The 16,260-nt window shown below is 43.0% G+C and overlaps 2 protein-coding genes across 3 annotated transcripts in view; one reads left to right on the top strand and one right to left on the bottom strand.

Annotated features, from left to right (window-relative positions):
• The window catches only part of LOC138966194 (uncharacterized), a 30,424-nt gene extending 19,377 nt beyond the window's left edge, over nt 1-11,047 (bottom strand). For both annotated transcript variants that reach the window (XM_070338324.1, XM_070338323.1), the window contains exon 1: nt 10,160-11,047. In XM_070338324.1, the coding sequence (XP_070194425.1) occupies nt 10,160-10,575 (416 nt within the window). In that variant the 5' untranslated portion in view covers nt 10,576-11,047. The remainder of the gene's footprint in view (nt 1-10,159) is intronic.
• LOC138966193 (actin, cytoskeletal 3-like) overlaps nt 1,386-16,260 on the top strand; it is a 46,104-nt gene continuing 31,229 nt past the window's right edge. Inside the window, exons 1-2 of the mRNA XM_070338322.1 lie at nt 1,386-1,438; nt 15,640-15,941. The gene's annotated coding sequence lies outside the window, so the exon portion shown is untranslated. The remainder of the gene's footprint in view (nt 1,439-15,639; nt 15,942-16,260) is intronic.

Genomic DNA, 16,260 nt, shown 5'->3' with positions numbered 1-16,260 from the left:
GAGTGATACAACCAAACATCTTCAAGTATAGAGGTTTTTGATTTTGTGCATTCTCTCCTCCGCCCCCCCCTCCCCCTTCCCTCCCCCATTTGTTGTTGTTGTTTGCTGTTATCAGTTTTAAAGCCAGCAGAGGCTCAAATAGCCCCCTCATGAAATGCTAAAATTAATTTTTAGCTGGCCAGTTACAAAAACCTTCAAGTTTACAAGATGTATACACAATATATTATGCATCTCCAAAAAGCTTGTTTGTTCTAAAATTTACAAGTCGGGAGAGGCCACCTAAACCCTCCCTAAAATGCTAAAATTCATTTTCGGCTGGGGGGCACTGCCCCCCTAGACCCCCCAGCAAGGGCGCTGCCCCTGCACCCCGCCGGAGCCTTAGCGGCCCCTGGACCCCGGCCTTCCAAAATGTTCAGTCCTGGCAACATTTTGGGCTCCCACCCATGTATAAGTTACACCTCCGTCCATCCATGGTATCGCGTGGTAACTTGTCGAGACTGGGTCAATGAATATGATGACGTCACTCGAGGCTCCGCCGAGAGTGACGTCATTATATTCATTTACCCCGTCGAGACAAGATACCACGCGATTCCATGGATGAATCGGAGGTGTAACGTGTATATACCGTGACCCATCAAAGCTTCTTTTTGCTTTGAAATGTCTTCACAACGTACATATAATTTATAACGACATATAATCTTCATCACAAGACAGGTACTATTTGCTTCGTTTGTCGTCTGCTACGTATCTAGCCTTGGTGGTTGCAGGGATTGTAGAAGCTCCAATTGTCCCTTCATTGATCGGAATAAATGCTCAATCCGCTGTCATTTCGCCACTGAATATTGTTTTTTCTTTTCATTTTTTGGTTAACATTTTAACGGCAACCCAAAAGAGTGTTTTGGGGGGTTTTTTTGCTTAACGCCCAGCCGACCACGAAGGGCCATATCAGGGCGGTGCTGCTTTGACATATTATATAACGTGCGCCACACACAAGACAGAAGTCGCAGCACAGGCTTCATGTCTCACCCAGTCACATTATTCTGACACCGGACCAACCAGTCCTAGCACTAACCCCATACATAATAATGCCAGACGCCAGGCGGAGCAAGCCACTAGATTGCCAATTTTAAAGTCTTTGAACCCACGACCTCCCGATCACGGGGCGGACGCCTTACCACTAGGCCAAACGTGCCGGTCACCCAAAAGTGTTTCGGCTGTTTCAACACACAGGTTTAGCTGCCACTTTTGAGTGGCTTGTTCCGCATTACTGCCATTTGGCCAATGAGTCTAAATTGACACCGGAAACGAAACATGTTGATGCGCATGCTGTCATAAAAAGACGTCACGACAAAGTTACACGCAAAACGAAAGAGACTTTGACGTCATTTGTTTTTTGTTGGGACGATTCCGTCGTGCGGGGTCCGTGGTCAGACTTGACGTGAGTACTGTACCCAAAACGTCTTTGTTCTTTGTTGGCATTGCAGTCGTGTAGGTACAGAGTTTGCTTCTGCAATCGCTGTGTTCGTGTTGATGACGGCTTCGTGAGACAAATCAGCGAATCTATCTGTCATGTGGAAGAAATTTCTGTAAAAAAACACCCAACCCAACAGGAGGCATTGATGCGTTAATTGCAGTTTGCAGAAGAAATTAACTGTATGTGGTTAATTTCATCCGTTTAATGCATGTCGAAACGAACCATAAGGGTTTAAAATGAAAGATTCCATGCATTGCTTGACGATCTGAACACAGATGTGGTCGCAGTTTGTAGGTTGAATCTATGAATCGGTACGACCTTCCATCGGGCCAAATTATGAACAGATGGTTCATGGTCGGAATCAAGAGGTCAAATTTAGCTGGCTCCCATTCGAAACGTCATCATTTCACTCAAGATTTCCTTTTTACATTTAGTCAAGTTTTGACTAAATGTTTTAACATAGACGGGGAATCGAGACGAGTGTCGTCGCAAAAGCAAACTTTCAGACACTAAAATACACAAAAAATCAAAATAAGCAAGAGTGACCCCGTTTTTGATCTCAAATGGAAGAACTCATTTTTTACCCATACAAATGTATTTGGTTCAGCTGTTGTGCTTAGCAGTGTTGTTTTGCCATGTTGAAGAAGACTGGCGTCAGCCTCGTCAGAAGCCGCAAAAGGAGTCATTTTTTGTGGGCTATGCGCGTAAAAATCCTGTAGTTTTGTAATGGCTCCTTGTATTACTTTCTAATTTGACATGAGTATTGTTAATAGAATTGCAAAAGAGTGTGTAAAATATCATGGTGTTTTGATGATTATTTTGGACGAACTGGAACTTTTCAGAAACTGTAATATTTTTTTTACAGTATGATTGCAAAAATTCAGCATTTTGCAAACTTCAACACAAATGCTTATTAAAATTGGGGATCCATTTTGGTACAAAAGCAACAACGCGCTTGGGTGGTATGGACAATTGGGAAAAACAGGTCTTCCAACATCAAAACCCACACAAGCGCATCGTAGGCTTTGTACCAAAATTTTAATCCCCAATTGTAATATTTAATTGTGTTGACGTTTGGAAAATGCTGAATTTTTGTAACCATACTGAAAAAGTTATTACAGTTTAAGAAGTTCCAGTACGTCCAAGGACCGGCACGGTTGGCCTAGTGGTAAGGCGTCCGCCCCGTGATCGGGAGGTCGTGGGTTCGAACCCCGGCCGGGTCATACCTAAGACTTTAAAATTGGCAATCTAGTGGCTGCTCCGCCTGGCGTCTGGCATTATGGGGTTAGTGCTAGGACTGGTTGGTCCGGTGTCAGAATAATGTGACTGGATGAGACATGAAGCCTGTGCTGCGACTTCTGTCTTGTGTGTGGCGCACGTTATATGTCAAAGCAGCACCGCCCTGATATGGCCCTTCGTGGTCGGCTGGGCGTTAAGCAAACAAACAAACAAACAAACAAACAAAAACAGTACGTCCAAAAGACTCATCAAAACGCCATGATATTTTACACACTCTTTTGCAATTGTGTTAACAATAATCATGTCAAATTTTAAAGCAATACAACAAGCCATTAGAAAACTACAGGATTTTTTCCCGCCGCCCTATCAAGCCTTTTACGGCTTCTGACGAGGCTGACACCAGTCTTCTTCAAAATGGCAAAACAACACTGCTAGGCACAACAGCTGAACCAAATACATTTGTGTATGGGTAGAAAATGAGTTGTTCTTCAATTTGAGATGAAAAACGGGATCACTCTTGCTTATTTGGATTTTTTGTGTATTTTAGTGTCTGCAAGTTTGCTTTTTCGAATTTGATTGGGGGGGGGGTGTCCTAGGTCTCCGGTCCACTGCATAAACACTAATTTATGAAAAATGAAACTCTTTATTTCATACGGTAGGGGAATGAATTACCGTTCTGGCAGTATACTTGGTTTTAATATAACTGGCCGCATCACAAAGATCTACAGCTAAATGTATCTGTGTACTTTTTTTTATGACGGGTAGTGTAGAATAACAGATACACAGAAGGAAGGTCATGGGATATTATAAGATGTTTGGTAGCTTGTTGACAGACCAGTTTTTTTGTTGGTCCAAGGGGACCATATCGTCTTTTGTTTCATCTTTATCGACCAAGGCCGAAGGCCGCGGTTGATAAATATGAGACAAAAGGCGATATGCTCCCCGAGGACCAACAACAAAGTGCTGGTCTGACAACAAGCTACCAAACATCGTTTTTGTCATCATTTTGGTTGTGCAACAAAATGCCCAATAACCCACAGGGAGACGAATTTTTAGAATCCAACTCCGGGCCACAAAGCATCGTCACAGTAGCACGAGATAACACGTCAAACTTGTATGTGACGTCAAACGTAGCTTGTTGTCGCTTTTCTTCCAGTCTGAAAATGTAGCTGCGATCATACCTGTGAATTCAGTAAGTGTTGAGCATATTTCTTTTCTTTTAAGTGTTTATGACTTTTCGTTGTGGATTTTGCGATTACAGAGGTAAGTTGCAAATTGACCATGAGTCGCCGCGGTAATCATCAACATTGATTGGGTCTTTGAAAGTGAATGCTTACAATCGTTGTCCTCGGAAACACAAATCCAAAGCCACGATGGTTCCACACATCAAACAATCAGCCTGATTGGCTTTTACTTTGACAATCCACGTTTTACATGAAAGCTCAAACCCATTCACCACCTCGAGTTATTGCATGGGGAACATGAGATTTATTTACCAGGTGTTTGTGAATGAAAACTCGTGAAAATGATGACAAAATAGGTTATTTATGTAGGCTACCACATTAGCGTGCTTCGCGAAGACGAGCGTTACGTGTCTCGGCTAGCCAAGCCTTACTACACGTAGTCTCGGTGATGACTGGCTCTTAGTGCTGATCTTTAACGTTACTGGAGCTCTCAACTCCTAGGGCTTTCAGTCAGTCATGCCTGAGGTAGCTATCCGTTTGAAAAAAAAACCAAGTTTCATTGACTTCCATGCAAGGATTCAAAAACTGCAAATATTTTACGAATTAATTTTGGACTGCCACCGGGCAGGTCTTAGCACAGGCGGAAGGTATCGTTCACTGGACCACTACTTTCATAGAAAGACTACAAGGTTTGTCACTCAGCTTCGAGTCGTGCTCCACTAACTTGAGAACAAAATTATGCAAAAAATAATTGCCAATGTCAAGAATCTTTGTAACTTTACAAATGCCGTGATAAATGAATGTTCTAACTATCTGTACCTTTTATATTTAGCTGCCTGTCCGCTGCATGTTTTTAAACCGTATTTTGTGCGACCAAACGTGTCTGTCAACGGCATACCACTTAGATCCTGTGCGAATGATGATCGTCGTATGTCCGAGGAGATAGTAGTCCGATGCGATCATTGGTTATATAATAACCGGATATTCGATGATTATTTTTATTGGTCGACTGAAATCGTCTGCATCGCTTCCGTTCACGGTTACTGTTATTCCGTTGTTATGCCAAAAACCTAAACTGAAACTCCCGTGGGTAGCTTCCCTTTGCTGCAATATTTACATATGTTTTAGACCAATGAGCACTGGCATGCATATTCGGTGCGGGATGCATGATTTCTTACCAACTACAGGATAGCGGTTCGCAAACGAACATTCGTCCAAATGATGGTTAAAAGCAACCTGCAGCGGACGGCAGCTGAAAATTAAAGGTACATACAGTTAAAACAATCATTCAACTGTATTCCCTATTTATTTGACCTCACACAGACTGTAGGAAGAGGCAAACCGTCTTGAACAAAAAAATTGTCCGCAGGAAGCGACTCCAAGAACACAGACGACTCGAAGCTGAGTGACAAACCTTGTAGTCTTTCTATGAAAGTAGTGGTCCAGTGAACGATACCTTTGCCTGTGGTCTTAGTCGCCTTCGGCCAGGCTCACATCAAGTCCCGCACGTGAACTAATTACGTCAAAAGCCTACATGAAAGTCTTGGTCTCGGCGAGAGGGAGAATTCTTTCTGTTTTGAGTACTTTACGTCAAGAAATTGTGTGTGATGACGTAAGAAAATTGTAAAAGATGGTATGTGGGTCCATTTTGGCATTCCGCACACAGCCTTTAGCCTCGGTGCGTGTTCACGGGAAATGTTAATTACTATTTGGCGGGAGATGCGAACTGACAAACCGCATTAATTAAGTTTCGTTTGGCTGGCAACACTAAAGGTATGTGTAGGCATCTGTGAGATAAAATGTATTTGTGTAAAGCTTTTGACTGTTTATATTGCAATTTGTGACAAAAACACAAATCGTTGCTTCAGATACGCTGTGACCCCTGTGACCCATGCACTGCATCTTTAAGTTTCAGGCCAACATGTTGATTATGTTTTGATATCGCTTTACGCGAATTTTTTTAACTTATTTTTTTAACTCTAATTCATAGTGACTGGCCCTCACGAAGTGATAATTATCTGGCCGCACCACGGTCATTGAAATCAAGATGTTTTGCACGTATATAATTATTCTGGAAGACCGTTTGATGACGGTGATTTGTAGGGCAGTGAGACATACTTTTCGACCTCCAAAAATCCCCCCAAAAATCAGGTCTTACAAAGGAGGGAGTCATAAAATGGAGGTACATATATTTAGGTTATGAACAGAAAATCTGAAAAAATAAGATCTTTAAAAGGAAGGAGTCTTAAATTTGGGGGGTCTTAAAAGGGGGTTACTTCTTAAACAGGGAAACAAGGAACATTGAAATAATTTGTTGATGAAAAAAAGACTGTACTCTTATCTTTCGATCGTACACTGTTCCCTATCCCAATACTAAGCTAAATTTGTTGCATGGCAGTTCACACGCAAACAAACACACACACACACACACACACACACACACACACACACACACACACACACACACACGCACGCGCGAATACACACACACTGACATACACACACGCACGCACACATCACACTCACGTATACGCTAAAGTTCAAATGTGCATTAAGTGACTTGCCTTTCTTCTTGCCACTGCGAATGCGTCCGTTAGCATCACGTCTGCGGCTGAATTAAGTCCAATACATATTTCTTTCGCAAAGGGAACGACCATTCCACAAAGTTTCCTGTTTGTAGGTATAATGGTCAGACTCTTCAACGGATTATCCTTTCGAAATTGTCAACGACATGAACACAATCCTGTTAAGAGATGGCTCTGAACCTAACTGTAACCGCTGCTGTCTTCTGGTCACTGATGATCAGAGTGGGAAGGGGGTGGGTCTTTTTTGTAGGCTCGGACATTCAGATATTCCAAGAGGATAAAGTCTGGATGGTTTAAATCAGTGAAGTATGGCGAAACATCTCAATGTCAAACCTCGTACTGTTGAGTCCTCGCACTGTTGAGTCGATCCCCGAAATCGGATTTTTGTTGTTTTTGAAGTGCACAAAAGTCAGACCATATTTGGTCTATAAACTTGTCACTTTGTGGAATGTTCATCCACAAGCAGCTTCTGAAGTTATTGTACACAAAATATAAAGCATCGATGTTATTAGCATTGTGGGTTGCAATTTTTTTTTGAGGGGGGGGGGGGGGTTCACCCTGTACTTGCTGTCAAAACTTGTCAGTCACGAACTAGTGGCCGACCCCAGTCTGGCATGTACTAGTTGCCTATCTTAGTCAGTCATATACTTGCCGATAACACTTGCCAGCCATGTAGTAGCTGCCGATCCTATTCAATCATCTACTTGCTGCCGATCCCTTGTTAGGCATGTTCTAGCATTCGACCCTAGTCTGTCATGTACTCAGAAGCTGCACAATTGCTTGGAGACTTCTCCATTGGGCAATCAAAGATTAGGATAAGGATTAGGATAAGATTCATATAGTCCTGTGAGGTTACCCTCGTGGAAATTCGGGCTGCTTTATCCCTGGGAAAAGCAAGCTGCCATACAGTATACGGCGCTACACATTTTTTTTCCCTGCATGCGTGTATTCTTGTTTTCATGCCCTGAGACTTTCGCTGTGAACTTGGGTTCTTTATGGTGCGCATGTGTACACACGGGAATGTTCGGACGCCGATCGAGGAGATTCTGCACAAAGTTGACTCTGGGAAATGAATCCCACGCCGAACGTGGGGATCGAACCCACGCCGATAGCAACAACTGGTTTTGAAGCCAGCGCCGCTATTGACTGAGCTATTTCCCCGCCTATCACCTAAACAGCCAAGAAACACACGTGTTCGAGCAAATATTCGACGTGAATAGTATCGTGCTCTCTCATCATCCGAGTTCCAGGTACTGATAGCAAATACAGAACTCTCCTAAATTAACAATGCACACATCATGCGTAAGGAACACTTGTCATTGCTAGGGTATCTTCAATGAGAGACAACCTCAGCATTCACAGTTTGACTTCTCAGGCACAAGTCTATATGTTCGGAAGCCCTAATAGAGCCTGTCCTTAATTGGACGAAGTCGACTTCGCGTAGCTCACTTCGCGAAGCTTCCGGAACAAGAATTCGTCCCTTAATTGAACTACTTTCAGCATAGCTTCGCGAAGTCAAAGGGAACGCGCTCTGCGACCATTTCGAGTGTGATTTCTACGTCCATCTTGAATCAAAAAGCACTCTTGTGACAAAAAGAACAACTTCGTTGCAGAGCTACGGCGTAGCTTCGCATGTCCTAACTTGCGAAGCGAAGTAGGGTACAAGTACTTCGCCGTAGCTGCGGGTTTTCGGTATAAAGACTTCGCGAAGCTTCACCAAGTCGACTTCGTGCTCAATTAAGGACGGGCTTTACATCCTTGCGCCCTTCCCATTACCATCTGACGCTATTCGCAAACATCGTAACGGGCGTCTGCCCAGTGCGTGTTCTGCGTCATCTTACCCAATCATCTACATCAGAATAGGACATTATGTGATACCCCTAAAGCCTGATGGCGAAGCTTTGGCACTGAATTGTCGGTTAGACGGACTCATTCAACTTCAGACGCAATTGAAGCAGGCCGTTAACCCGTTGTTATCCTGCCCCTTTTTACAATGTTAATATCCCGGCTTTACCCTCAGACAGTACTGGCAAACACTTTCACGGATGCACACACGGGCTTGCACAGCGCCTTTTTATCCAACCATCTACATCGGAATATATATCTTGTGAGACACCTCATACAATGATACATGCACCCCCGTTTCTTGACCACCCTTTTTACATTTAGTCAAGTGTTGACTAAATGTTTTAACATAGAGGGGGAATCGAGACGAGGGTCGTGGTGTGTGTGTGTGTGTGTGTGTGTGTGTGTGTGTGTGTGTGTGTGTGTGTCACTGTGTGTGTCACTGTGTGTGTCACTGTGTGTGTGTGTGTGTCTGTGTGTGTGTGTAGAGCAATTCAAAGTAAACTACTGGACCGATCTTTATGAAATTTTACATTAGAGTTCCTGAGTATGATATCCCCAGAAGTTTTTTTCATTTTTTCGATAAATGTCTTTGATGACGTCATATCCGGCTTTTTGTAAAAGTTGTGGCGGCACTGTCACACCCTCCTTTTTCAATCAAATTGAGTGAAATTTTTGTAAAGCAATCTTCGAAGAAGGCCGGACTTCGGTATTGCATTTCAACTTGGTGGCTTAAAAATTAATTTATGACTTTGGTCATGAAAAATCTAAAAATTGTAATTACATTTCTTTTATATAAAACGATCCAAATTTACGTTCATCTTATTCTTCATCATTGCCTGATTCCAAAAACATATAAATATGTTATATTCGGATTAAAAACAAGCTCTAAAAATTAAAAATATAAAAATTATGATCAAAATAAAATTTCCGAAATCGATTTAAAAATAATTTCATCTTATTCCTTGTCGGTTCCTGATTCCAAAAAATATATAGATTTGATATGTTTGGATTAAAAACACGCTCAGAAAGTTAAAACGAAGAGAGGTACAGAAAAGCGTGCTATGCAGCACAGCAAAACCACTACTGCGCTATTAAAACAGGCTCGTCAGTTTCACTGCGTTTTGCACGAGCGGCGGACTACGGTCATTGTGAAAAAATGCAGTGCGTTCAGTTTCATTCTGTGAGTTCCACAGCTTGACTAAATGTAGTAATTTCGCCTTACGCGACTTGTTTATCATTCAAAGTTCCTGAGTATAACTGTTTTATCATCATTGCTTTGTTGTTGTTCTTTGGCCATTTACGTTGAATGACTTGTTATACATTGACATTGATAGTTTTATTCTTCTTCTTCGTCGTTCGCTAGATAGTTTTATCATAAGAACCTTTTCTAATTCCTATTAACTCGATGTTCTTTAACTATATTTATACATAAATGCATATTGTAAAGCAGTATGCATTGTTAGAGGATTTTTTTTAGTAGCAGTGTTTAAATGTCGAAGCTGCTTTTCCCATTTTTACCCAAGAGACCGACTGATATTGTGTTATTGTATTTGTCAGACTTGATTGTACCAAGTCCCTACACATGTTGTAATGCGCTTAGAGCCAAATATTTTAGTTTTTTGTAAGGGATAGGCGCAATATAAATACACTTTATTATTATTATTATTAAACACCCTTTACCCTCTGACGATACTGATGATACTGACAAAGAGCGCGCCACGTGCTTGTACAACATCTTCTTCCCAAAGTGACACACTCTCTCCACTACCACCCCAGCCGCCCGCACTTTCGTCAGCCCCCCACCAGCACCACACTTGTTTGGAGGATACAGTTCTTGAAGGAGCTTCAGGTTGTTCTCCGCCGTGGCCTCTGAGTTGACCTGCACGTTAGGCCTGTAGGAGTCCGTCAGCTGCTCGGACCGCGCATTGAACATCCTCATGAGCATATCGTTGGGCGCCTCTCCTTGTATTGGCGCGGTAGGGCTGGGCGGTCTGCTTACTGCTGACTCTGTGCTGTAGTCTCTCTTGTTCGTCGTCGTGGCAGTGCCTTGTGCTGATAACGGGTTGCTGAACTTCGATTCCCTGCTCTCAACGATTTGCAAAACTGTGACGCTCCTAATGCTGCAGGCTTGTATGGTGGGCAGTGGCCCGTTGACCTGACTGGTGCCAGAGTTCTCTAAAGTCGCTGGTGGTAACGGTATCGAGGTGCTTGGGTGGTTGATTGCGATGTTGCTGCGTGCTGTCATGTTTGCTGAATAGTTTTAATCTCTTTTTGTGGCGAAGCTGCGTCTTTTTTTTTGTTTTTACTCTACAAAGAAATCTGAGAATGCTTGCTGGAGGTCTTTCTTTTGTCTTTCAGAGCTCCAGCTGGCGGTGCTTTCTAAATGTCGTCTTCCTTTCTTTTGCCCCCCAAAGGCTGGGAGAATGCTTGCTCAAAGTTTTGGAGCTCTGGTCGTTTGTTAACACAATTTGTCGACTTTTTAGTTGAAATGCTCGGTGAAATTTAAAGCGCTGTCGTCGACAATTTAGCGTAAATCCTAATATTCTTCCCAACCTTTGAAATCAGTCTCCAGCTGAAAACGGTCGAGGTTTGCCTGACACACACAAAATATAGCCACAAGAGGACGCAGTCCCTATACGCAGAATGTCTGTCGCTGTCCGTGGAGAACTCCTCGAATTTGGCAGGTGCATGGAGGTCAGTGACACGAAGAACGCTCTTGATCTAGGCCACGTTAAGTTAAACAAGCAGAAGAGAACATACGTGTATCGGAGAATTTCGTCACAACGGAAATTACGTCAGAGTTTTCATCCACGACCTAGCTATGACGTACCCTGTACAAGTATGTATCTTCATCAAATCACGGACCTACATTCTGGTCCGTGATCAAATCGAGCTTTTACGTCACAGGTTTTCCATGATTGTTCTACATTGTTGCTAAAGCTAACACGATGTGTAAAATGGATTCCGCTTGCTTCTAAATGTTCTCCGTCTGTATAATTTCAGGATGGTAAACTAACATGGTAAGCATAAGCGGATTTCAATGTGCTGTTTTCAGGAAGCAAAGGGTACATTGTGGGTGGCTTTTCTTTTCATATCGCAAGGAAGAGAGAAGGCATTTCCGCACACAAGACCTTTTTCACTTAGATTTTGGCGCATATATGCTGTGATCTTTATCCCCGAGTACGCTAGTACTAGGGTCCAGCAGACTTTAATTGTGTGTCTGTCTGTCTGTCTGTCTGTGTGTCTCGACTTAACAGCTTATTGCTGGAAAACTACTGGGCGCAGTTCGTTCAAAAGTTGATACACTAACTTGATAATAGGTCCGATTGATCGTATTAAAACTTCATAATGTTACCTGGGACCTAAATGCGAAATAAATCACAAAAACGACTCTTAACGACGGGCGGAATTCGCGGTGGGATAGAACTGTGGTTCGGCTCATAGAACGGTGCAAGGTCTCGGCCAACCAAGACTATGGCATACTCGTAGCAAAGCCGCCGAATGGTACCGTAAACCAAGAATAGTGACGTAATTACGTCACGGTCGAAAGTCTTTGACGTCAATGCCTCCCTGTAGTCTTTTTCTCTCGCGCGGTGTGTGTGTGTGTGTGTGTTCATTTTGTGCACATGTGTTAGTGTTACTGTTTGTGTGTGTGTGTGTGTGTGTGTGTGTGTGTGTGTGTGTGTGCGTGCGCGTGCATGAGTCTGTACTCGTGTGTGTGTGTGTGTGTGTGTGTGTGTGTAAGAAAGAAAGAGAGAGAGGGAGTGAGGGAGAGAGAGAGAGAGAGTGTGTGTGTGTGTGTGTGTGTGTGTGTGTGTGTGTGTGTGTGTGAATGTCTGAAGAGTACTCGGGTCCAGCGCGAGCGTTTTTGGCTCACGTAAGTGTAGCCTATGCGATGATAAACTTTGTCTGTCTGTGCGTGCGTGCGTGCGTGCGTGCGTGCGTGCGTGCGTGCGTGCGTGCGTGCGTGTGTGTGTGATAGAAACTTTAACATTTCCGAGTCTATGGATAAAGCTCGCATAAGAAGATTACGTCTCGGTCAAAAGTGTTTGACGTGTGTGATAGAAACTATTTGAAGACGTCACATTATGACGTAAGAGGGTTAGACGTCACGCAAAGGAAGTACTGAAAGTCTCGGTCATTGTTATTGTGAGCGGGCCGTGACTAATTGGCAGATCCAGGCTCTCGCTTTCTTGCACAGTTTCACCTATGCTTACTGTGTGTGTGTGTGTGTGTGTGTGTGTGTGTGTGTGTGTGTGTGTGTGTGTGTGTGTGTGTGTGTGTGTGTGACGGAGTGATTGAGTTTGTGTTACTGTTTGTCGATTTCTTACGTGAGCCTTGAAGGCTTCGCCTCTTGTTTATATTGGACATAAAAAAAAAATTGAAAATAAAGGCGTGTGCGTTTGTGTGTTTGATCTCTCGATCGCTCTCTCTGGTTCACACACACACACACACACACACACACACACACACACACACACACACACACACGCACACACACACACACGCAAGCACACACACACACACACACATGTGACACACACTAACACATACACTCACACACTAACAAATACACCTACACAAAGTTAGAGTTGAAGGTTATTTTAATTTAATAAGAAACAGTATAGTAGTATTGAAATACCACTGAATATACATTGGGAATTTTGGAAAAAGGATTCACAGGATAGATTAATTGTAAACACACACATACACACACACACACACACACACACACACACACACACACACACACACACACACACGCACGCACGCACACACTCATGGTGCACACACTTACACACAAACAGTTCATAGTTCTTCTGCGAGAGCAGACAGATTGATGAAACTATGGTCTTACTGTTGACAAAGTGCGTAAATGCGACAGCGGTTTTCTCACTGTGGATTTATGATACAGCGAGTAGGAGCTCTTGAACCTGCAGACAGATTTTTCAGTCACAACATCTGGAGCACTCTCCAGGCATCCGACGGGCTGTATTATCCTTGGCGGATTATGACATTATTCAGTTATTCTGCAGAAAAACAGAAATGCTGGAGAAAAACTGTCTTTTCTGTGCAGCATTTCTGCATAATGTCATCTTTCGCCGAAGCAGCGTTTTTTTCTGCAGCAAAACATTTTACTGCAGTAAAATTGAAATCAAGAATGCTGCAGTAAAACGGTGCTGTTGTTTTACTGCAGAAAACCTGTTTTTATTTTTTCTGCAGCATTTTGTACTGGCTCTTGGCGGATTAGGACATTATTCAGTTATTCTGGAGAAAAAACGAAATGCTGGAGAAAAACTGTCTTTTCTGCAGCATTTCTGCATAATGTCATTTTTCGCGAGAGCAACGTTTTTTTTCTGCAGTAAAACAGTTTTACTGCAGTACAATTGAAATCAAGAATGCTGCAGTAAAACGGTGGTGTTGTTTTACTGCAGAAAAACTGTTTACACTTTTTCTTCAGCATTTTGGCATTATTCAGTTATTCTGCAGAAAAACAGAAATGCTGGAGAAAAACTGTCTTTTCTGCAGCATTTCTGCATAATGTCATCTTTCGCCGAAGCAACGGGTTTTTCTGGAGCAAAACATTTTACTGCAGTAAAATTGAAATCAAGAATGCTGCAGTAAAACGGTGGTGTTGTTTTACTGCAGAAAACCTGTTTACACTTTTTCTGCAGAATTTTGTACTGGCTCATTATAATGTTGGAGCACGCGAGCCCCCCTCTGTCGAGAGATGGACTCATTCAGAATTACCAATAGTTGTGCGTGACACGAATGTATTTTGTCTGTCTGACTTCCTTTCCGCCGGAAGTTCAAAGCTTCAAATTAAACAATGGCACCTAGCTGTCAGCAACATTGTCACATTTTCCCAGACGAACGCAGTAGTCCACTTCGTGTTCGATTTGCTTCAGAAATAGACCGTGGCATTATAGAGCGCTTTCGAGTAAAGAGCGAGGCACAGCGCCCGGCGTCCTGTCACTTTTCTAAAGTCGTGTTTACCTTGTTTATCGCAATGTCTTACCACTGTGCCATTTCTAAGTGTGTTCACAGTGTACATAGATCTCACTCTCAGCTCTCTCTCTCTCCTCTCTCTCTCTCTCTCTCTCTCTCTCTCTCTCTCTCTCTCTCTCACTCACACATAAAATTCATGATGATCAATCTGCTGCTGTTTTTCTAACTTTTTAGTTTAAAAAAAAAGAAACAGTAGACTGCAGGTGTGATGTGGGGTACATTATCATTATCTCGTTCTTTTACTGTAAACAATTCTTTGAGTTTAACGTTAACTTGTTTAAGGGTATACATGTGCTTTTGTTTTGTTTTACAGTTTGTGGACGATACCAACTCGCAAGACTAAACCAGTGCAACGGGACAAGACTAGTGTGTGCGTGTGTGAATTCTCAGAGACATATACAGAAAGCGCGATTGTTGTTTTGAATGATCAAGTGTAGATCTATATGCAATCTGTTTCTGTGTGTGACAAGTGCGTGTAATTCTTTCGAGTGTTTTATCTGTACGAGGGCATGAGAATTCTCTTAAGTTTTGCAATCGTGCTGGTACGCCGCGGCTTCGTGCTTTGATCTGAATACTCCGGAATATGACGTGAACCTGCTGAGGGATGCAGACGCGGCTTGTGCTTTGATGTGTTGTAGACGAAATGTAGCCGTTTTAGTAGACATGCAGTGATGACATCGAGATTGCTATAATTCTTTTTTCTTTTAGGGGGTAAGGAAGGGGTTGGTGTGGTGGTGATGGGGGATGATGGGGGTGCTGGGGATGGTGGTTGGGTTGGTGTTGGTGATGTAGGGCAAGTGGGAGTGGTAGTTGTGGAGTCGGCGGTGGTGGTGGGAATGGGGGTGGTGGTGGTGGTGGGGAGGTCGGATCTGGGGATTGAAAGGGGGGGGGGGGGGCAAGTTTACTTTTTTTTTAGAAGAGCCAAGCCACAACTAAAAGTTTCTCTCTTCGGGGGGGGGGGGGGGGGGGGGGCGGAGGAGGATTGGAGGGCTGGCAGCGCAGCGGCGGTCAGGTGCACATCTTCACAGTCACAGGAGTGCACATGCACGACATCGTCTTCCTGCCCCCTCCCTTCTCGGAGCTTTGGCGATCACAGACAGACAGACACACACACACACACACACACACACACAGACAGACACTCTCTTTTATTTATATGTATAGATATATCTAGTTTGTTTCATCCTGCTTGATCTAGTTTACTGTGAAAGTTACAGCTTTTTAAAAAAATTTTTTTTATAAATATTTGTTTATTTAATAAAAAAAATAAAAATGTGTTCATTGGCTTTCTCCTTTTCAGGTGAATCGAGTTTTGATGTATGAAGACACCGCAGTCTGGCCTTCAACCAGAGGCAGACGCAGAGAGACAACATCAGCGCTGCCCCCTGACATTGCTGCTGTAAAAGATAACTGCATCGTTGATGACCCTGAGGTGGAGATGGCAGTTGCTTCAGAGCAGCAACTTGGAAACCACCAACTTCTGCTCAACTGCTTCACATTGTTTTCAGTGGTCCTGCTACTCAGCAAACAAATGCGATCCATGTTTCTTCAGATCGTGCAATATAGCTGCCTCGACTGCAGGACATTTTCAGTGAAATACACGTAAGTACAGTATGTAGGATAAACAGAATACTACATGGCTTGCTGTGTCGTACCAGATTTACACTCGTTGCTTTTTCAAATAGTGAACAGCTCGCTTTCGCTCGCAGTTCAATATTTTAAAAAACAACTCGTGTAAATCTGGTACGACACAGCATCGGTATGAAAATTTCTCAAGTCGATTACAGAATAGCGTTCGTGGAATACCTCCAGCTTCGCTGGCAATATAACAAATAGTTCTCTTTTTGTGGAAGTTGATAATTTCACTTATTTTCACGCTGTTTTGCATAATCTTCTTTAGTTTCCTGGTGTGCTTCAAATA

This window comes from Littorina saxatilis, linkage group LG5, assembly GCF_037325665.1.
Source record: "Littorina saxatilis isolate snail1 linkage group LG5, US_GU_Lsax_2.0, whole genome shotgun sequence".
Taxonomy (NCBI): Eukaryota; Metazoa; Mollusca; class Gastropoda; order Littorinimorpha; family Littorinidae; genus Littorina; species Littorina saxatilis.
Note: the sequence above shows the minus strand (reverse complement) of the source record. Positions and strands in the feature narration are given on the sequence as shown.